Source organism: Glandiceps talaboti, chromosome 1 (genome assembly GCF_964340395.1).
Source record: "Glandiceps talaboti chromosome 1, keGlaTala1.1, whole genome shotgun sequence".
Classification (NCBI taxonomy): domain Eukaryota; kingdom Metazoa; phylum Hemichordata; class Enteropneusta; family Spengelidae; genus Glandiceps; species Glandiceps talaboti.
In genome coordinates this window covers 7,614,842-7,637,642 of record NC_135549.1, presented here as the reverse complement: position 1 = coordinate 7,637,642, position 22,801 = coordinate 7,614,842, and the positions used below count along the sequence as shown (strand labels likewise).

General features: G+C 36.6%; 2 protein-coding genes across 2 annotated transcripts in view; both read right to left on the bottom strand.

The window, feature by feature from the left end:
- Positions 1 to 9,895: 9,895 nt before the first annotated feature.
- Positions 9,896 to 15,723, bottom strand: LOC144440413 (uncharacterized). The gene is made up of 10 exons (XM_078129788.1): positions 15,416 to 15,723; positions 14,490 to 14,559; positions 14,072 to 14,233; positions 13,354 to 13,493; positions 12,979 to 13,117; positions 12,624 to 12,686; positions 11,689 to 11,852; positions 11,235 to 11,339; positions 10,818 to 10,920; positions 9,896 to 10,543 (listed from the first exon to the last, which is right to left on the bottom strand). Exons 1-10 carry the CDS (start codon positions 15,533 to 15,535, stop codon positions 10,380 to 10,382), a joined length of 1,230 nt encoding a protein of 409 aa, XP_077985914.1. The 5' UTR covers positions 15,536 to 15,723; the 3' UTR covers positions 9,896 to 10,379.
- A 1,655-nt stretch (positions 15,724 to 17,378) lies between these two features.
- LOC144438854 (uncharacterized) overlaps positions 17,379 to 22,801 on the bottom strand; it is an 8,362-nt gene continuing 2,939 nt past the window's right edge. The window contains exons 3-6 of the mRNA XM_078128055.1: positions 21,771 to 21,849; positions 21,139 to 21,252; positions 20,300 to 20,497; positions 17,379 to 19,930 (exon numbers count right to left, since the gene is read on the bottom strand). Of these exons, the coding sequence (XP_077984181.1) occupies positions 19,068 to 19,930; positions 20,300 to 20,497; positions 21,139 to 21,252; positions 21,771 to 21,849 (1,254 nt within the window). The 3' untranslated portion in view covers positions 17,379 to 19,067. The remainder of the gene's footprint in view (positions 19,931 to 20,299; positions 20,498 to 21,138; positions 21,253 to 21,770; positions 21,850 to 22,801) is intronic.

The window sequence follows — 22,801 nt, the reverse complement described above, 5'->3', positions numbered from 1 at the left end:
TGTTTTACAAATTATTAGTGGTGGTACTTATATTGGTCCGTAATCTAGTCGGATAACCCTTTAGTGTGAGGTGAAGTTTTTAAATATTGTTCTGTGACGTAATTAGTAGTATTGGAGACGACGACTACGATGATGATGATGATGATGATGATGATGATGATGATGATGATGATGATGATGATGATGATGATGATGATGGTGGTGGTGGTGGTGGTGGTGGTGGTGGTGGTGGTGGTGGTGGTCAGGAAATGATAGCATTAGTGGTTAAAAGTAAAGAAATATGTCCTTACCGTTATTATATCTTGAATACGGTATCCACATGTATCAACCGACACTTCTCCATTGTTTATTATATCTACAGTACAAACAAAAACTCGAAAACTGTTCATGTTATAATGGTGTGGTGGCAAGTCAAATTCAACTCGAACTTGTGAATAGTTCCTCACATTTTGTATAACAACTGGTCCCCAGAACGCTCGTCGTTTATCTGTAAAACACATAGATACACACTTTATTGACTAGCTGATTCAAGATTGCTGTAAGGTTTCTACAAATGGATGGCATGTATGTCAATTCCAGTACCTGCATTGGCGTAACTCACTAGGCTCGCTCTTTACAGCAGCGCTCAATAGACGCTCGGCGCAGATGTTAATTTTCGTTGCGTCAATGATATGCGGCGAGGATGAGGAGATGTGGTCAAATTTCTTCTTACTAATAGAAGGATTGGTATTTGTTAATGACAACGTACTTGTCTGGTTGTTACGGTTGATGTGTATTGTAACAAATAAATGTATGCATTGAACAGTATAGTACACAATGGAAGTGGTGCAGCAACAGACGGTAAGAGGAAAATCGGTAATAGGAAAATTATTTGTGTCTTTCAATTAAGTAATGGAACTGTTAAAACAAATTGAAACATTGTTATTTGTGAAGTTCAACAAACATGCAAATAGTAAATCGGTTAACAAACCTGGTGTATCAATAATGGAACATTCGAAGAAGTTTTGATTTTCTTCACAAGCTGCAGATAGAAAAACAATACCTGATATTACTAAGTCGCTTTATTTACTTGTCTATGTCATTCGTATGTGAATTTGCTGTGATATGTTGAGATAGGACCGTGCTTAGCCGTTAACTAGTAATATGGCGCCAAATGTTGATTTCATGGCACAGGTCAGCGATGTCGTTGTTACTGTGCCTTGGAACATTCATAGAACACTGAAGTCATTATGCATGCTGAGAGCTCGAACGGCTTGCCGTGACATTTTACACCAATCACGCTAGGAGGGCGCCCCCAACCTACAATGTAGTATAAACCTTTGTTTGTTGCAATTTACTGGCGGTGACAGCATAAACATATCAGAAAAATGTTGATTCGCTAGAATCTCACTTACATGGAGTGATGAAATGTGTAACGTAATTACTTCGCTCTCTCTGGGACATGGGATGAACAATAACCTCCACCTCGTATCTGCAGTGTGGCGAGAGTGGTCCAAAACAGTCGTAATAGAACGGTATATTACCGATGTCCTGATAGCCAGTAGACGATATAATCGATAGAAGAAATACACAAGATTCATAATTTGGGCAGGTGGTAACATTTCTGACATGATCGTTGTTTTTGGACAGAGTTCTTCATGTTGCATTGAAAAGTGAATTCCGTGATATTTTCGCTTTGACAGGAATTTCTTTCAAGTACAGCAAACATCCTCAGTAATATATTCAAAACAAGTTTTATACAAGACATATATTGCACTGAAGTGTTCCATTGCCAACTTCGCAAAGAATTACTTTCCCAGAATTTCATTCCCTATGCCTTGACGTCAACATTTATATGGACGAATATTCCAGGAAAAACATTCCAATTTTTTATTAAAAAATAGAGTTTTACTGACATATTTCGATAAAGCAGTCACAAGGACTTACGTCTATTCCTTGTCAAACGTATTCATTATGAAGATGTGCCAGTTTAATATAGAAGTAATACTATCTGAGACAATATTTGTAATTTTACGGTGTTTCGTCATGCGAGAGCGCCATTCTCAGTCATTTCTTTGAGGGTCCTCATTTGTGACTTTCATCGAATATTATAGGCTACACGGCGAGTGGAATCTGTCGTGGGATGGAAAGGCAAGTTAGGTCCTCGAGAAAATCGCCCTCGCATGGTGAAACATCGAAAGAAGCATATAATTATATGTACTGATTCTCACCCCAGTATATCGTAGATCAATGGCTTCGGATAGATTGTAGGTGACACATAACTCCTGTGCAAACGCCGTGTACCCAAATTCAGCATTATTGGTAAGACCACGTAGAATGAACTGAATACCTTCAATGTACTCGGATGCTGTCAAGAACACACATATTTAAGATTTAAAATTCACCACAGTAAATCATTACACGAAATAATCAAAACATTCATCTAATAAGCGATAGTAATGTAATAGGGATAAATGTAGATAAAACAAATGAATTCCTTTAGGGTTGCCTCCGATAACCGCACCCCCTCCTTCATACTTTTACGTAAAACTAGTTAAGTTGACGTATTTTCGGATTTTATTGAACTTATCTTATACTATCTCAGACCAAAACACAAGCCAACTAGTAGTTAAATGACAAAATACACCATCCCTGTTTTCAGAGTTTGATGAATCTACAAATCTTGAACATTTATTTTGGTTGCCCCCCCCCCTCTACCACTACCAAACTAAAGGAGTATCATTTGATTTTACATCTTACATTGACGTCACCTCTATACGTACTACTCATTTGATGGCTGAACATGCAAATTAGAAGGGTTGATAACTGGTGAATCATAATAGTGTAACATACAGTCTCAGCTGATGTGTGAATAATATTCACAAATAAAAAAAACGTTGATGAATGTTGAATGAAAAAAGGCAACCTCAAATTGTTGGCAAAGCTCAATGAAATGTTGGATAAATAGATAATTGATTGAATGATGAATGAATGAATGAATGAATGAATGAACGAATTCATTGACGACTCCATAACTGACTGTCTGACCAACCAATTGGTCGATAGATGAATGAATGAATGAATGAATGAATGAATGAATGAATGAATGAATGAATGAATGAATGAATGAATGAATGGTTGGGAGGATGGATGGATGGATTCCAACAATGGATGGATGGATGGATGGATGGATGGATGGATATACGTATGGAAATATGGATGGATGGAGTGATGTTGGATATTGAATAAATATAATAAGCTGGTGTACCTTGTTGCCCGGTTAGGTAATAGAGATGCACAGCATATGCTCGGTTGCTATGACAGCTATCTCGTGGCTTGTACTACTCACCTCTAGTAATGTCCAGGTCCATAGTGACGTTGACAGAAGGGTACAAGTCACTACCGCTACGAATGATCGTTTGGGTTATATCGACATTGGCCGGCGGCAAGGGCAGCGTAGACTCTGTCACTAGTTCAAACGTTTGAACAAGGCCACAGTGACCGGTGTTACCTGAATTGTGTTACAAAAGAAGACATTCGATGACAATTGTCAAACAATGATATCATTGGAAAATCTAAACATTACGATAAACACGTAAAATATGTAGTTCTGCTTAGAAAAATACAGAACATCAAATAGGACACTAGATCTTTCTTTGTATACTACACATAAACCAAGTTGAACGCGTTTGAACTCAAAATGTGGATTTATGCCTTGTCGATCTACGTCACAACAGCGAGAGTATACATGTCATTCACGTGATCGAAATACGAGTCAAAATGTTCGAAATCACCATTAATTTTTACGGTTTTTTCAAAAATTATGCTTGCTCAGGTATTACATTATCTCTCAATATATTTCTTACTTCAGCCGGAAAATGTAATATACGCTCTTTGTCATAAAAGCTTAGCATTTGTGTGTGAGCATGAGACACAAACATGTGTCTCAAACACCCAAATGCTAAGCTTTAATGACAAAGAGTGTAATGCTACAGTGGATAATGACAGTAAGAAAAATAACCTAGCACCAATATAATGGGTGTGGCATTTCACTAGTACATAGTGTGACTTACTTTGTGGGATCACGGTACAGGGTAAATTAAGAGAGCCGACCTGAAGTAGTATAAGGAAATACAAGGCAAGGTGAGAAAAAACACTACAAAATGTAATACACTGTAGTTAGAACAGGTCGGAATGTCGGATACACACATACATACATACATACATACATACATACATACATACATACATACATACATACATACATACATACATACATACATACATACATACATACATACATGCACACATGCACACATACACACACGCATACACACATCCAGACAGACAGACAGACAGACAGACAGACAGACAGACAGACAGACAGACAGACAGACAGACAGACAGACAGACAGACAGACAAAGCTGGAGCCTATTTATCATGTTTATATGACTACATTTGGATAATTCTGTCAGATCTCTTTAGGACACTGAAGGATGACAATACAAGTGAATTGTACATGGACATCCATCCATCCATCCATCCACCCCCCCCCCACACACACACACACCAGCTACCGTACACTGACACAATTGATGACTGTCTATGACCTTGAGATCTTGTTTCACTTTTAAAATGTTTTTAGAATTGGCGTCACGCGTCAATCTTTGAACCATGCCACTATCTTCTTGTATTTCATGACAAATTGATACCTAACGCATTCTTTATGAATGTTAGTGTGCTGTAATTCTAAAGACAGTTTCAGAAGTCCACATTTTGTACATATTATTGTCTCAATTAGACAATGTGTGTTAGACTAGACTACTTGCTAACCAAATGCCGATAGTAACCTGTATTTTATAATAATAATAATAATAATAATAATAAGTTTATTTCACCAAGAATAAATGTACATGTACATGATTGGTGAGGACCAGAGAGGTAGTTCTAGTGGAACTAATCGAGTCTCTGGCCCTGAATACATACACTTGTTAAATGAAAGCAGTAAATTTTGCCATCTTATATACATTAGATATACATTAAATATATTTACAGTGTCAACAAAGACTGAAACTTACATTAGAAAGAAAAAAAATATGATACAGGATTTTCACTATACTGTGTTCAAAAGATAATTCTTAAGCGACTTTTTAAATAAATTTCTTGAGGTTATTGATTTTATCAGATTTGGAGTTTCGTTCCAGTGTTTTGCGATAGAGTAATAAATGTTGTTTTGAGTTGTACTTAAATTTACTTTTGGAATAATGAAGTTGTCGCCAGTGGCAAGACGTGTATTATATGAATGTGATATAGAGGTAGCATAACGATCTATTGAATGAGCATAATGACCTGTCTTTAAATCAAAAGCAAATACACAAGTTTGGAATTTACAAAGCTTATAAATGTTAAGAATGCCAAGTTGTCGGAATAAAGGAGCACTAGGTGTGTTTGGATCAGAAAAGGTGATCAGTCTAACGAGTCTTTTTTGTAATTTAAAAATGCGGTCTAAGTGAGTTTTATATGCATTGCCCCAAATTTCAATACAATACATTATATGGGGAAGAATAAAGCAATTGTACAAAAGTAACATGGTTGATTTAGGGAGATTATCTCTACATGATTATATTTCTGGGAATAAAAATGAAAAGTCGTGAATACTAATAGATTGATTGGGAACGAATTCAATCACAACAACATGGCGACACGGTCTACTGTCATAAGTTATGAAAACAAATGAGATACTCTTTTGTAACCTGTAACATCAAACTTTCAATCAAACCATGGTTCTGATAGACTAAAAATTCGTGATATTCAAGATCAAAGCACTAAAATCTTGATTTATGTACAACTATATGAGAGGTAATACAAGCAACAAGAACACTAGAAAGTAACATAGCAGGTGGACAACAACAGAAAGGTAAAACAAGCTCATAATTACACTACTGACTGGGGTTTACAAGTAAACACAAGCAAGGTGAAAGTAATTATATTCAGAAACAATGGAGGCAAACCTGATACACAACAATTCAAATACGGCCGAGGAGAGGTTAAAATAAGGGAACAATACACATATCTAGGAATAACATGCAAGTCAAATGGTTCAATAAGCATTACTGTAGACAGACTTGCTGATAAAGCTTATAAGGCAGTAAGAATACAATCACAGATATATTCTGAAAGTCTTAACAGTACTGAAAAAAAAACTACTAAATACAACACAAATATCAATATTGACTTATGCTGGAGAAATATGATGTGTTCTCCAAAATCAAGCCACGTGGGACAAAACAGCAACAGAAAAATTTAATTTGCGTTTTTGTCGGGGAAAACTGAATATTAGTAACAGAGCTAGCAAAGTCTGGGAGTAGAATGGAACTAGGAAGAGAACCACTAATAAGTACAATCTATTGTTCTGCGATAAATTGCTTCAAATATCTGAAGTCAATTGACAAATTAAGATAGTTTAGCGTTCTATGCAATGTAAGGCATGGAGAACAATCGATACACAGGGTCTTGGCTTTCAGCTCTAGCAGGCAATACAAAACATTAAAAGTATACAATCATAACAGTAATATGAAAAAAACAAGAACTTTGTAATTCAATAAAAGAATACTCCTGTAATAAATAGAATGTACAATGAGACGAGAAAATGCAAAGTTGCATTCATACAGTACCTATAAACATTCACTGGAACCAACTACATAACAGTTATCAAGAATAGACAACACATCGAAACAATGGCACAATTCAGGATAAACTGCCATAGTCTTGCAATTGAGAAGTGACACCGCACACAACCCAAAACTCAAATTGAGAATAGAACTATGTAAAAATTGTAATACAATAGAAGACGAAGAACATCATTTGATACATTGCAAACTATCTAGAAACCAAAGAGATAAATTATTTGGTGTAATTTATAGTATCAATTCAGATTTCATTAGTATAGAAAAGAACAATTTAAATTAATAATGCAACCGAAACAAAAAGAGATTATAATTGTTTTCTGTATATATCTAAACTCATGTAAAAATATTTAACCAACAAAATTGTAGTGTTCTTTAATATCTTTATTACACTTAGATACCCAATCAGAACCGTCAGTTTTCTATATAGTTATAGTAAAGTTTTATGTAATCTAATCTAATCTAATATATCCGGTGTTTTTTTTGCTCGAGGTATAACTTCAATCGAATAGTCCGACCATTATTCAATCTTAGATAATTATTTGAAGCATTTGATCTCCAGTTTCCTCTCATGAAAGTAAAAGTAGTGCCAAAGCATGTGGGAGGATTTGTCGGACATGCGTTCAAATTGTCTGTTGTTTTCCGCGTATTGCGTAACAGTAAGGTGATTACGTCATCCGAATATATTTTTGTCCAGACGCATTGACGACTAAACAAAACGTTACAAGGCCTATTGAACGATCACGTGGAAAAGAAAACAACAACATCACCTAAATCAGACTTAATGTTATCGCTACGGTACGTGGGATATCATGACTGATGAATAAATGGCTTCGTTTATTGATGACCGTGAAGTGAGAGTTAGCCAACATTACAAGACATAAATGGCACTGAGTAGAATTCTTTTATTTGCAGTAAATGGTAATTGAGTGGGGAGAGAATAAAAGCAACAACGGCATTAACAATGAATATTCCCATGGTTCAACAAAAGAACAATGAGTTGTCTCCATTCAAAGTCGTGTGTATCCAAAGTTAACTATCACATATCTGCAGTTAGTTCACCCGTTCAAAGTTGTGCGTATTCAAAGTAACCATTGCATATTTGCAGTTAGTTCACCCGTTCAGAAGTTCCTCACTTAGTTTTCATATCACCCGAGTTTAGAGTTAGAGCGCAATGGTGCGTAAACAATTTGCCGTGGGGGACAGAAGATTATTTACCTCTAGTACAAAGACTGTTACGATAGACTTTAACTTTAAGCCATCTTGTTTTTACTGAAACAGCGTAGTTTTAACATTGATCATACTTTTGAAAATATAAGAACTTAAGAACTTATACTATACACCTGTCGTTTCAATTCGTATGACGTCACTGTAGAAGTGGGTGTGGTCAGTACAATGTAAGCAGTGCTTCACATGTTATGTATGGCTGTAGTAGCGAATTAAACAATAACACACCAGGATGTTGTACATATTTTCCACAACTCACCTGTTTTCCGCAGTTCCTTATGCATTCTGGATGAAATTGCGCATGTATGAGTGCAGAGACAATCACTAACCAAGTAAGAACACGAGTCGATAATGAGATAATCATTGTCAAAAGCAAGGTCTCACAGCCAGCTGACGATTTGACAGAGTTGCCACTACCATGAACATACCTTCCTAGCGTTTCGCATCATTACTTTCGAATGGTGTCGAAAGGCAGTGTGGGTATTAAAGACTGTCCTTGATAAATGGTCTATTCGAAATGTATCAGGTAAACAGTACAGGTCAATTTCAACACAGACAAGTCTATGATTTCAAGTATATGAGAGATAAGAGTGTGATAATTGACGATAGTCTCATCTCCTATACCAAAGGAATAGAATTCTCTTTATTGTCTACGGATCTCCCCCCCCCCCCCGGGCCTCATAATCTCAATTTGGATTTTCACTCTCATTAACCCTCAATCAACCAATCAATCAATCAATCAATCAACCAATCAATCAATCAATCAATCAATCAATCAATCAATCAATCAATCAATCAATCAATCAATCAATCAATCAATCAATCAATCAATCAGTCAGTCAGTCAGTCAGTCAGTCAGTCAGTCAGTCAGTCAGTCAGTCAGTCAGTCAGTCAGTCAGTCAGTCAGTCAGTCAGTCAGTCAGCCAGCCAACCAGCCAGCCAGCCAGCCAGCCAGCCAGTCTGTCAGTCAATCAATCAATCAATCAATCAATCAATCAATCAATCAATCAATCAATCAATCAATCAATCAATCAATCAATCAATCAATCAATCAATCAATCAATCTCTTCTACTGTATACTGAAGGAAATATCTGCCACTACTTTGCCGTTACAAACCAATACATCTCAGCGAATCACCTTCCTGGAAGTATCATGACACATTCTGGTACTCATCGTGGTGATGAACACCACATATTACAATTATCAATTGTAATTATCAAGTCGATTACTTTAACACCAACAATCCACACAACCTCTATTTGTGTTGTTTTCAAATAAATGAGTGATGTTCGTCGAACGATCCATTTCTAGCTGACCATTAGGCAAATTAATACCGCGTTGCCCTGACAACCGATCAATGTTGTCTGGTTTGAGTGTGAATGCGGTTGTATATGTGAAAATAAGAGATGCAATTGTACAATAAACATCGCTGTCTTCATCATGCATACATACGTACATACATACATACATACATACATACATACATACATACATACATACATACATACATACACACATACATACGTACATACGTACGTACATACATACATACATACATACATACATACATACATACGTACGTACACACACACACACACACACACACACACACACACACACACACACACACACATACATACATTTGCTAAAGTGACTCGGTATACACCTGTTGTCACTTTCCAAAGTTTGAATTGTAGAAATTTGAATAAAACGTTTCAGAGTTTAAAGTGGATTCTCCTGGGAAACATCCTCTTACATGTAATTTATATTTCTATTACACATGGGCATTTTTTGTTGGTAGGAGCATTTATGTGGAGGGGGACTACTAAAGAAACTTGTTTAAAACAGCAAATGGTCTAAAACCTGCAAATATGTTGTATTTGGTGTATTTGTGCACATCAAATCCAGCTGTCGTTGAACAACTCTACAACAAAGCAATTCAGTCCCTAAACACTGAGAATATAATATGATACTGTTTATTCCAATAATTTGTTCCGTGTTTACACAAAGTGTTGATTTTTAATAAATAATATTACAATGTTCATTTGATATCATGCATCAATATAGTGACTGACTAGGAATCATGATAATATTTTACAATTCCCGCGAATGCGAAGTCGTGTTTTACCCACTCTATCATTTTTATGTTATTCTAAAAAAAAGGTTCTTACAAAAGGTTTTGCGTAATTTAACATTTACGAAGACATACGAAAACTCTTACTATTAATATTTACAAACGATCATAGCTTTAGCAATCTGTACTCCGTAAAATTTCAGACTTCTATGCATTACTTTAGTAGTCTGGGGTAAACTACACAGCATGCAATTTATACACATGTAAAAAATGTTATTCAAAAAATTTACCTACATGTCCATTAAGACTCAGTATATGATGAAATGGCACCATAATTAAACATTAAATGAAACTTAAGGTAAATTATGCTAATGTCAACAGAAAGATAATGGACTTCAATGTTGATCTCAACTAATTTTGTTTTTTACCATTTCTATTTCTATTCCTATCTTTCCGAGGCTTCTTTCTGTCTCCTCTATTTCTTCTTCTGGTCTTGTCGCCAATCTTTCTTCTTCTTTTTCTTGGATTCCTTCCGTTTTTAGGCGCTTCTGTAATTGTTGAAGCCACAGACAAGTCTGTAATGAAACATACATTATTAATATACCTATATAATTTAATGTTAAATGCACATGCAATGTAATTAGCTTTTAGGGGTAATATGAAATTGACTGTAAAAATATGTCTCTTCATTATTGCCCTCTTTAGAAAAAGAACATCTTTAAAAAAAATCAGAATCAGCATTATGGACGAATTCCTTTATAACGGTCATATAAATGAAGAAATGTTGGCGTCAATAAAGCATACAGCAATGGTTACATTATTTCACATGAATTAGTTAACCTTCTGTACCTTTCGAGTCTACTGGAAATGTCGGAGAAGTTGTCACTCTGCAATCGACGGTTTTATCATACAAAGACTTGCACACATCTTTACCAGTAGGCCTTGGCTGCAGCTATAATGAAAGGGATGAGTGGAATATATAAGTGAATGGCTGCTTAAAGTGCCACTGTCTTCAAGAGCGCAGTCGCAGACCTATTCATGTATGTCGTATTGTCGTATGATGGACTTGCAAATTCGAGCAAGTTTGTACGAAAACAACGGGTGCGCTACTCAGTCTATGATGGCACCTCACTTAAACTTTCTTCAGATTTTCGCCTTTTGAAAAGCATTATTATAACTGTAACACTTTCAATACTTGACATGTTACTTAGTATTTTGAAATAGCGAGGATGTTGGTGGCAAAAAAATCTACGACGTCATACACACCTTGACCACATAATCACCCTCTTCAGCGATTGTGAATGGCTTGGTATAAAACATAGAGTAAGAAACTCCAGAAGTAGCAACAATAACAGTAGTGCCTTCCTCTTTCTGAAAAATAAATGTTTACAAATGGTCAAGACAGGGTCACACCAACTCTTACTTTTTAGGCGAGTTTTTTTTGTTTATGTTAATATTGTGTTAAAACTTAGTATATAGTTAAGTTTGTCTTGTACGTCTGGCGATTTCTCTCACACACGGTAAATCATACTGTGAAAAATCAGCAACGACAGTGCACGAGTTCAAGTGTCATATTCTTTTACTTCTAAGCCATCACTTGAAAGTCCTACATGGAGATTTCCTTTTTAGAGATATTTCTTGTGTGATGAAAGTATCAATATCGATGAATATTGAAGTTGTTTGTGTCATTTCATTCAGAAACAAAACACAGTGATCCTACCGGTGTGACGTCAGTATGGCCGACGTAAGTGTCAGGGTCTTTGTAAAGCAGTAATCGGAATTCATCCAACATGTATTTCTTGTCCGGCAAGTTAAAGCCCACTTTAACGTCTGAACCTAACATCTCGACTTGAAATATGGTAGGACTCCAATCAGCCGCTTTGTCTGTGAGGAAGAGATGTAAACAAATTCAAATAAAATGAAAAAAAAAATGGGAAAGCATCTCATGATGAAATATTAAAAGACAGTTTAGAAAATACCTGGACAGTAAAACTGATGTTTCTTAAGGATTATTTATATTTCCAGCAAACACCAAAAAGATACAATTTTGAGGTTCGTATATTTATCTAGTATGAGTGAATACAACTTAAAGGAAAACAAAATGTGTCTGTTTTTGCCCATGCAAACATTTTCATGCTTACCAAGCACAGAAAAAAATATGTTTAACCAAGCAGCACACAACATTGTTCTTGCAATGTTTTGCCGTGAAGTTCATAACGTAGTTGAAAGCACACTTCGTAATTCACAATGTTAAATCAATGTGGATGTTGACTGAGATAAAATGCGTTGGTTTTATTCACTTTCACTTATGAAGCTTACATCGATTCGAATTTAGACGGAAGTGACGTAGGCCTTACCGGATGTTCTCAAGCAAGGCCCGTACGTCATTTCCACCAAAGATTGGATAGACCCATGGTGTTTCCCCCCAGTGTAAAATAAGTCCTTCTTAACAAGATTTTACGATGTTTACAGTTCTAAAGCAGATGTGTTGCACATAGTCCGGTCAATAAAATGATGTTTGTGGCCTCGGCCTTCTAAAACATGCAGCTAAGGCTTAAACTAATCTCGCTTTTATTCTTCTTTAGAGCTTTAGTCTTCTCTATTGAGATATTTTCATAATTCATATACAATATGCAAAGGCTTAATGTTACTTACATTCATCTCTATGAACAAGACACTCGTGGAATTCATCCTTAGCCTCAAGATTACTATCACATTCTGAAGGGGAAAAACCAATAAGTAGAAACAATTTAGCGAGAAATGGTTTGTAGAAAACATTAAATGAAACTTAAGGTAAAGAATGCCAAATTTTTCATACGAAGCCTTTTAAAGCAAAATTAGTTTTTTTCAGACTATCTGTCAACATGGTGATATGATGGATGTTTGTGATTGTGAGTGACTGTGTTGTGTGTGTGTGTGTGTGTGTGTGTGTGTGTGTGTGTGTGTGTGTGTGAGATAGGGAGAGAGAGAGACAGAGACAGAGAGACAGACTTGTGCCTTCCTTACTTACTTGGTATCCTCATGGTTTTCTTTACAGTCGGTGAGTACCCTAAATCGTTTGTTGGCAATAATTTAATTTCCAATTCGTATTCAGAGTCGGGGGATAAAGGTTTCAGGCAATCGTAATGAAAAGTTACTTTTTCTGGATCCTGTGAATGAATATAGAAATATCATGAAGTTACATGTAATACCGAATATCAGACAGTTTACATAATCTCTAGAAAACTACGCCAAGGACTTTGTCTCTACATTTGTCCTCCTTCGCAATAAGTCAAATGGAATTCGAAAGACCCCCAATTTTACAAGATTAACTGAGGTGTATTAAAAAGAGACAACCTCCTATTTATATATGATACATGAATATACAACTTATAAGTACGTGTACCTGATAACGCCGCACCATGTCTGTCATGGATACATCTAGAATACGACATATTTTTTTGCCTTTATAAGTATAGTAATATTTTGTATCATCGCCAGTCTCTCCACGAAGGATGATCTGAATTCCCTGCAGAGTCTCAGTGTCTGTGGAAGAATTAAAGGAATTGAGTTATGCATTGGCATTTATCCCCGGGCATTTATCATATGATATACACTTTTTGTAACACCACACAGAGATACTGGTTGAAATTAGTCTAGTGCTATCCGTTGCACTGAATCTAAAGATCTCTCTTTATGTTACGTCTAGTTCAAAGAGGTCCTGAGATGAAATTTCAAATTTGCCCAAACCCATCTACACAGTCATTAACATAATTTCTTCGTTAGTCAATCACATAGTTTTGCCCAATGATAAGTTAGTGTTTTGGGGGAAGTTATGTATATTCCATATATGGTATTATTTGGCAGCTCAGGAATTGCTACTTATACATTGCCACACCATTCTAACAGTTGACGGTTTACTCATTTGTATGAACAACGATTGGTTCATGATTTCTCATTGAGTTATAAGGGTAAAGAGATTATTGGATACCACGTTATACTTATAGTATCTAAACTAGGTGCGGTTCAGCAGAACATCCAATTATTCTGTGTGTATCAATGCACGTGTTCCCCAGGATCATGATTGTACGACATCCAAATTGATGTGTTGTTGATGGACCTACCTTTTATCAGAGGCACTGATACAGACACCTTGATTCCAGGAAACTGGCCAGTGTAGTGTCCATAGACATCGTAAATTAGGGATACATTGACGTCATTTTCATTTAGGGCTGGTGGAAGGTTCTTGTTTTTTACAGGTGGATAGGGGCTGTCGCATTTATGGTCTGTCAAGAGTAACAGTAAATAGAAACATTACAATTAGCATTTACATTGTGTGTATGTATGTATGTATGTATGTATGTATGTATGTATGTATGTATGTATGTATGTATGTATGTATGTGTGTGTGTGTGTATGTGTGTGTGTGTGTGTGTGTGTGTGTGTGTGTGTGTGTGTGTGTGTATGTGTGTTGGTGTACATGCAAGCATACGCATGTTTACGGTTGTGGTGTCTGAATATGGTAAAAAGTTGATTTAATACCTGTGAGTGATTTCGTTTCTGAGTCAACGCTCTGTTCAATTATTTCACAAGGCCACATTGCAGAACCCACCTGTAATCAAAAGAGAACAACATGATTATTGTCCCATAGTTACTAATACTTCTTTGTCCTGGGGGGTGAATACGTCATGCATCGCAGAGGGTAACAATAACACCTTGGGGATAAAAGACAAAACTTTTGAAAGCTGTAAAAGTATGACCCATGACCCGCAACGACACAAAACATGTTGCTATGATTTATTGGGGTGCAGGACGTAAGAGTAAGCAAAATGATAGGAATGCTACTAGGACACTATTGTTGGTTTTCCAAGTTTAAATTTGACTTTTCCTTGTTTAATAAACGTCGAGGAGTAGGGCCACAAAACTTCTATAATTCCTTATAATTTATGACCACAGAAGGTCTGTCCAATCTCAGACCACACTTTTAGGAGTCAGAGTTCAATTTTAAACTTCCCCATTCTCGTTTTGTTAGCGACACTATTAAAACATTACTTTATTTCCTCTTTTAAAACGTGTTCATTAGCACTACGAACTAGTCACGAATGGTACGGACAATTCGATACCCCGCGGGTCAAGTTTGATGAACCAGGAAATCGTGTACGTGTTTTTCCTCTGATCAACCCTAGAGAGTCAATTGACACCTGTTGATCGATCGCCTGCCAGAGGGTAGTTAAGACAGCAAGGGCATTGGATGATACAGAAAAAAAGGCGTTATCAACCATCGCAAGAACAACCACAGTTAACCCACATATTTGTTATACACCACCACACCGTTGTGATTACCTCCGTGGGCGCATATACAATAAATAGAAGTACAACGTTGTGGTTTCTGAGACCTTTTAATCCTAGAAGTACGTTAAAACTGTTTTGACGTGAAAGTTATGAGATGTAATATAGTTATAACTTACCGTTTGAGTGCAGTTATTCGTACACCGTGTATGCCATTCTGTTGATATACTTGGTGTAATCAGGTACAGGAAGGCACACAGTAAAAATCCAACTTGGTAAGGACAACAATATACATGCATGACGACAACTGGTTTGGCTACCCAGGTCTAAGTACTGCAACTTATTCTGTTGATCAAGTGAACTGCGACTACACTTATCACTATCTACCTTAAAATGACAATCCAACTCTAAATTCAATCTTATATACTACACTGACAAGGGAAACGCCGTTCTATATTGTTCTACAACAAACACAGCCGACCTGCTGATTTGTTGGCGATAAATAGAGGTTGGTTTTCCCCATGTTTATATTTGAATGCACCTAATGTAATGTGCTATTTATAGGGGGTGACGCCATTAGTCACACAGTACATATGGACTTCGGTATCCGTACGTACGTACGGGTAATCTACTATATCCTGGGAATAACCCGAATGTTTACCGCTTTCCGCGCACGGGTCAAATTTTGGACAAACATTTAATAATAAGGAACAACAAAGAATTCAAGTGTTTATTAAATGACAGTTACATTTCTTGAATTAGCGACAACGATTTATTATTGCGTCTCACGTCACCCCTGTATAGCACTGCTCGGACACAGCCACTGAAATAACATTCGATGATATGCCCCAGTAACGCTGAAGTTTCGCTATTTAATGTGATATATACACATGTACAAGGTTTAGTCGAACTATAGACTGAAAGAAGGATACGATAAACTGTCAGAAAAAAGCTTCCTGCTATGGAAATTTCCACTTAGGTATCCCCTTGGGTATCAACATGTGATTATACTATATAAATAATATTTGTGTTCTTATTGCGCATGCTCACCCTAAAGTTTAAGATGACGTAGTCATGACTAGACTCTTTCACCAGTCCTCGGCACCATCGCCAATAGCTGTTTTGTCTGTACCAATATCTACCGAATAATTGTGCTACAATATCCTTATACCGTGGGCCCTCATCGGCTACATAAGGATAATCATTTGTCGACGTGTTACTGCTAGCATCTCAGTAATTTCATATCAGCTTACTTATCGAAAATAATTAATTGCGAAGATTGTTAATTAAAATTAAAAACTGGCTCAACAGGATATGTATGTTTTCTCATGGTTGATGTATGTGCCAAATGATATGGCATTTGAAGAGTGTATTCTTAAGATATAGCTTGAAAATAATTAATTATTCAAATTATTCATTAAAAGTAAATAAAAACTTCAAAAGATAGATACGTATTATTATGGTTGACACATGTACCAAATTAAATGAAATTTGAAGTTTTATGAGACATGTGTGCTTTGTTATGGTTAATTTATGTACCAAATTATATTGAATTTGAAGTATGGTTTCCAAAGTTAGCCTAATTATTAAAAACCTTTCATTATGCAAATGTCTAATTAATGTTCATTGGAAGTTTACCAAAATCTAATCATTTCAATAGAATCGATGCTATAGTTTTTGATATATCGTGTCCACAGACAGACAGACGCGCGCGCGCGCGCACGCACGCACGCACACACACACACACACACACACACACACACACACACACACACACACACACACACACACACACACACACACACACACACAGGGTTGTCGGTGGCCGAGTGGTTAAAGCACTTGCCTCTTACCACTGCGGTTGGGGTTCGAATCCCATTCAGGCTTCGATTAAATTTACTACACTGTATTAAAGTAAGAAGAGTGTCGTTCAGTTTGACTCTACCGAACAACGCAGATTTTCCCCACGTACTCCGGTTTCCTCCTGCACTAACACTGAACTTCTTGGGAGACAAGTGTTTATATGCTTAAAGAACTATCCCATATAAATATAAAAAAAGATTATACTTATAAGATTATAGAAAGATTATCACACACACACAAGCATAACATTACGGGATGTAAACATGTTATGAACTCTGACACGGCTCTATCTCTAACTTTTCCATGGGGAAGGCCCTTCACCCATCAACATATTTGGGCAAGCTACACCTCATACATATACATATGCAAGACAAGTTCCATAAAATATGCATTTCCTTGTTTAATACAGGCTTAGAATGATCTCGTAAGCCAAGGGTAGAAAAATAAACAGAACTGGGTCGATATTTCGTTGTTTGGCTAATCACATGAACCATGCGTGATAATTGTCATCAGCATCACGTGACAAACGTACCTGAACAGTTACGGATATCCCGTTGGCATAGATAGAAAAAAAATAACTTCCCTTTTCCAAGTTCTTAAAAATAGGGCCGCCTGTAGAGTTGTTTAGACAATGTGAATGTTCATAACTATGTAGATCATACATACCATGTCACATTATCCTAGTAAACTAGAATACTAATACTGGTACATGTGGTTAAGGAACACTGTTGTCTGCTACAATGATGGCAATGAAGTAAGCTTACAAATAGCAGTCTTAATACTGGATCTACATTGAATACGTTCTATATATCCAACTCGTCACCATCAAGGAATAAACTAACACTACAAGTAAGTAGAAAGTTGTAAGTATAAAATTTGACTGCATGTTTTCGATTGTCTTGGAATGTTCTTCACATGTCCTTAGAATACTAAAGTATCAAATAAGTCTTTGATTGTTGTTGGTTAATAATATCCAGACTATCCATTTGGTTGTGTCTTGTCTGTTTTCTGTTCCTTGCAAGAACGTTTCTTTTTGGTATATACGAGAACATCATTCGAGTCGCATCAGAAAGCAACTAAGGGAGCCTTCAGTATTTATAAGGGGGAGGGCCGGAGGAATCGGAGAGGTGGGTGGGTCACGTTTTACAAACCTGTTCTTTGGGGAGGGTTATATTTTGCATTACAATGTTGGGGGAGAGTCACATTTTACAATCCGTGGTTTTGTGTGTTTTGAGATGTAAAAGTGAGATTAGCACTCAACATTTATTTTTACAAGTACTTTACATGCCAAAATACAAAAATAAAAATATATGTATTGTAAGAAAATTGTTTTATAAAAACATTTTGTTGAGTGTACCATCTCACCTTATCACTCACACTGTCCGTGAATGTTGTTGTTAAAATATGATGATGGTGATGATGATATGATGATGATTTAGTTTTGAATGTCATAGAGAACACGGACAGTGATACATGTACTGACTCAAGTAGTACCAGTGAGTCAGATTAGAGTGACACTGATAATGGCAATACTGAAGGTGAAGGTGGTGATCATGATAACGATATCAGGGAACTTTTACAAGTGACCAGATCAGGCAGAGTATGCACAACATGGAAAGCACGTTTTAGATACTAACTAGACTGTGTATGATTATACGAGAAATGTCACTAGCCAGTCTGTTACTATTTGTCACTTTATATGTACAAATATTGCTTTCTAATACAGAGTCAAAATGATTTAATTTGTATGTATACATCCATACATATGATAGGAATGTTGATTAACGTTCAGTATATGCAATTGTCATGGGGAGGGTCATGTTTTACAAAATGGGGCAAAGGGGAGGGTCACTTTTTACAAGTGGAGAATGGGGGGGGGGGGTCATGTTTTATTTAACAGACCATGTGTGATTTCCTCCGGCCCTCCCCCTTGTAAATACTGACGACTCCTTGAAAGACGGAATAGACTTAGACATCATAGCTTCGCTCGATCAAACGATTTACATGTTCATAATATCGTTCGGGCTGAAAGTGAAAATTGCCCTGTGCTCGATTTCTTTCGGCAACCGTCGCTTGATCCGATGTTTCGGCTCCATCGACACAATCATGCGACCGTCGATTCATGCCTGTATACGGTCTCTGTGCATGTGATGTGCTCGGCTGTCCACCTCCAGCTTCGTTTGATCCGTGTTTGTCTTCATACCAGTTAGGATGTTCATTTACAAACGACGTCATAGTGTGTATTGCCTGCTTCATCTTTGTCCAAATTTCACTTGACTTGATCGAAGTGAAATTGTCGCCGGTTGTCCGGTCGACAGATGGAGTACTGCTCTCTAAATCTAAGAGTTCAATATACATACTTTCTACGTTTTCGGGTATGTTATAAATGTTTGGTTGTCCAAATTGTTTCAATGTCACGGGTACATCATTTGAACTAGAAAATGGAAAATACGCGAATATGTATTGACCTCGACGTTTGCTGTGAATACCTTTACTTACATCACTGCACATGAAACCCATAGCAACTCTAAACATGGCATCTTCTTTCGGTGGGTGATGGGTCTGTTTTGAATCGTGTAACGCATCCCATTCTGTTTTAGCACCTTTAGAGACAAAGAAGAGGATTTTCTCCGCTTTTTCAAACTGTCTATTCACCCAAGCAGGGTAACCCATTCTGACAATATCAGCAGCTTCCCATAAATCAAGGCGAATGTCACATCCTAGTCCCTTGCGCAAGACGCGACATGTAGTCTTGACGACTTTCTCATACTCGGGACAATCTTTTGTGTAAATAGCCAAAATCCGAGGGGAAGAATACTTTGCGTGTTCCACTGTAACAAATCAGCAAATACAACGTTTTAATCTGACTGGAAGAATCACCTCGTTCATTTAAGTTTTTGCCGGTTATCTCAAAGGTTTTGATCAACACTGGCGTAATAGTTTTTCAAATTAACAATCTCAGTGAAACCATTCAAATAAACATTAAGTTGATCTTTTCCTTGGATTGTTCGAATGCTAACCTGATTACTGATGTGTATGGTATACACTACCTCTATATCACGAACATGGTGTCTACATTGATTTATTTTCGTATGTCAAATCTGTGTTCAATTTGTTGTTTATAAAACTACTTCAAAGATTACTACATCTTCACTTTTGCAAAAACTTTCTTCATATTAGGAAGACAGTAAAGGAAATACCTCCCAGTAGTGGGGTATCGTGCTCTTCATGGCTTGGTTCTGGTTTACTATCCCCAATTTCCGTTCGGTTCCTTTTTTGATACCAGTTGTACATTTTGAAAATTAAGACAAGACCACTAGCACAACCAAGCACGACTGAGGTAGCTATCAGCAGCCTCTGGATAGATGGCGATTCTGACGGAGTTTGTGATAAGCCACCTTTAATGATGGTAACAAAGAAGCAAAGCTTTAGTAAACACTGTTCTGTTTTAATGACTACATATAATATTATTGGTCTAAATATAACATCTACATGTTGTGGTAGCACTGGTCTAAGAAAGTTTCACTACTACCGGCACCACCACCACCACCACCACCACCACCATCATCATCATCACTACTACTACTATAATCACACAGTTCTTATCACATAATACACACACGCGCTTGCGTATGCATGAAAGAAAACACACACACACACACACACACACACACACACACACACACGCGCGCGCGCGCGCGCACACACACACACACACACACACACACACACACGAACACCAGTATCACTAATATCGATCATCGCTATATTACAGCAACAATAAACACCACAATCACCGCTCTACGTATAATGTTAGACAGTGCTAGGGATTTTACACAATTTAAAAAACATAACATATCAACTACTGTATTACATGTAACAGTGGTTGTCTGAACGTAACAGTGGAAAAGAACTTCTACTAGAAATCAAAATGCAAGCACAGGCAATATTAGTTAAAGCAAGATCGCCAACCAAACCACATAAATGGGAATAAATGTCTTTTAGATGCACATTAATATTTGTTTCCCAAATTACTTACCCAAACATGTCCCATTCACGTCATCATGACCGTCTTGACAGGTGCAATTATAATATTCTTCAATGGCTGTACAGTTTCCATAGTGACCACACGGATTGGACTTGCAGGGGTTAGCTGTTACATTGAGATTAACAAATGTTAAGTATGATCAAAATTGAACTACTATAGGTTATGAATGTTTCATATAGTGAAATAGTTGACGTTGGGACTAATATTCGTATATATGACCTCGGGATCAAGAGATGCATCACAAACTGTGCACTTACATATTCAAATCGCTCTGCAAACTTTTCTATGTTTTGCTCGAAATCAACAAGTGGGTATTTTCTATTTATCTCAGGTTGGATAGGTGGTAGAGTGGGTTAGACCAAGAATCTGTAAATGGGATATTTTACATACTTTTTCCATCTCTTATTCCATGTACAATATATTACTTGAGTTTTCAGCCTTGCAACTATTTCCATAGCAGTGTTATTGTTACAATAAGTTAGTGAGGTTTTCCCGCCAGATTACATCCATGTATTTCATCTCGAAACCGAATGTTCAAACATGGCTTGCATGACGTTTTATGCATAAATTGCAACAACTAATATACGAGTCGAGAAGGAAGGGAAACACGAGTTTCCACTCACCGATGACAGTAAAATGATTGGTTTTTGTCATTACACATCCCATATTTGACTTATGACATACTGTATCGTCTGGTAGGATCTTAACATGAAGGAAAAGGATAAAATAATGTAATAACCAGATTTAAACTGAATGTCTCCCGTAAGGGCAAACACCATATATGTTTTGGGCATACACACATTGTTGGAATGTAAAATTCTGAACTATGGGTATAAAAGAAGACTTACCACTTACTTGGAATATTAATGATATGAAATTTGAAAGTTGCACCTTACATAGTTAGCATATTGTCTAAAATAGCTTAGAAATTACATTATCTAGCTTTAAATAGCATGCGCGTATGATTTGTTATGGTTGATAGACATACGAAGTTGTAATGAAATTTGAAGTAAGCATTCTTAAGATAAAGCCTAGCCTCATTACCGAAACCATTCATTATGCAAATTATTCATTAAAACAGTAAGCTACATCACAAACGTTATAGGACCTATTCGTGTTGTTATGGTTAACGTATGCACTTGATTATATTGAAATTGAAGTATGAACTCTTAAAGATATCGCCCAATTACCGTAAAACATTAATTATGCAAATTATTAGGTAAATTAACACAATATATAGGACACATGTGGGTTGTCATGTTCATGTATGTATTAAATTATATTTAATCTTAAACATGCATTCCAATGATATAGACTAATAACTAAAATGACAAATTACTGTTCATTAGATATTTACCAAAATATAATCGGTTCTAGTTATTCCTATTTTGCTGGTGTGTAGCAAGTTTCATCAGAATCGATGCAGTAGTTTTTTAGATATCGTGTCCACAAAGAGACAGGCACCCCCCATACATACATACACACAGACAGACAGACAGACAGACAGACAGACAGACAGACAGACAGACAGACAGACAGACATACGGAAGTATAATATAACCTCCAATTACGGTAAAAATATTACTTTAAACAAATATATGTCCAGTTGGACTTATTCTGAAACGTATAGACATGTGCATACATTCTTGTCACA

Excerpts from the sequence above, each read along its gene's own strand:
- LOC144440413 (XM_078129788.1), bottom strand. The coding sequence starts at position 15,535 with ATGCATGTATATTGTTGTCCTTACCAAGTTGGATTTTTACTGTGTGCC. Across the intron at positions 11,340-11,688 it reads GCCATACTGACGTCACACCG|AAAGAGGAAGGCACTACTGT; the intron begins GTAGGATCACTG and ends TTTATTTTTCAG. Across the intron at positions 10,921-11,234 it reads AGGGTGATTATGTGGTCAAG|CTGCAGCCAAGGCCTACTGG; the intron begins GTGTGTATGACG and ends CTTTCATTATAG.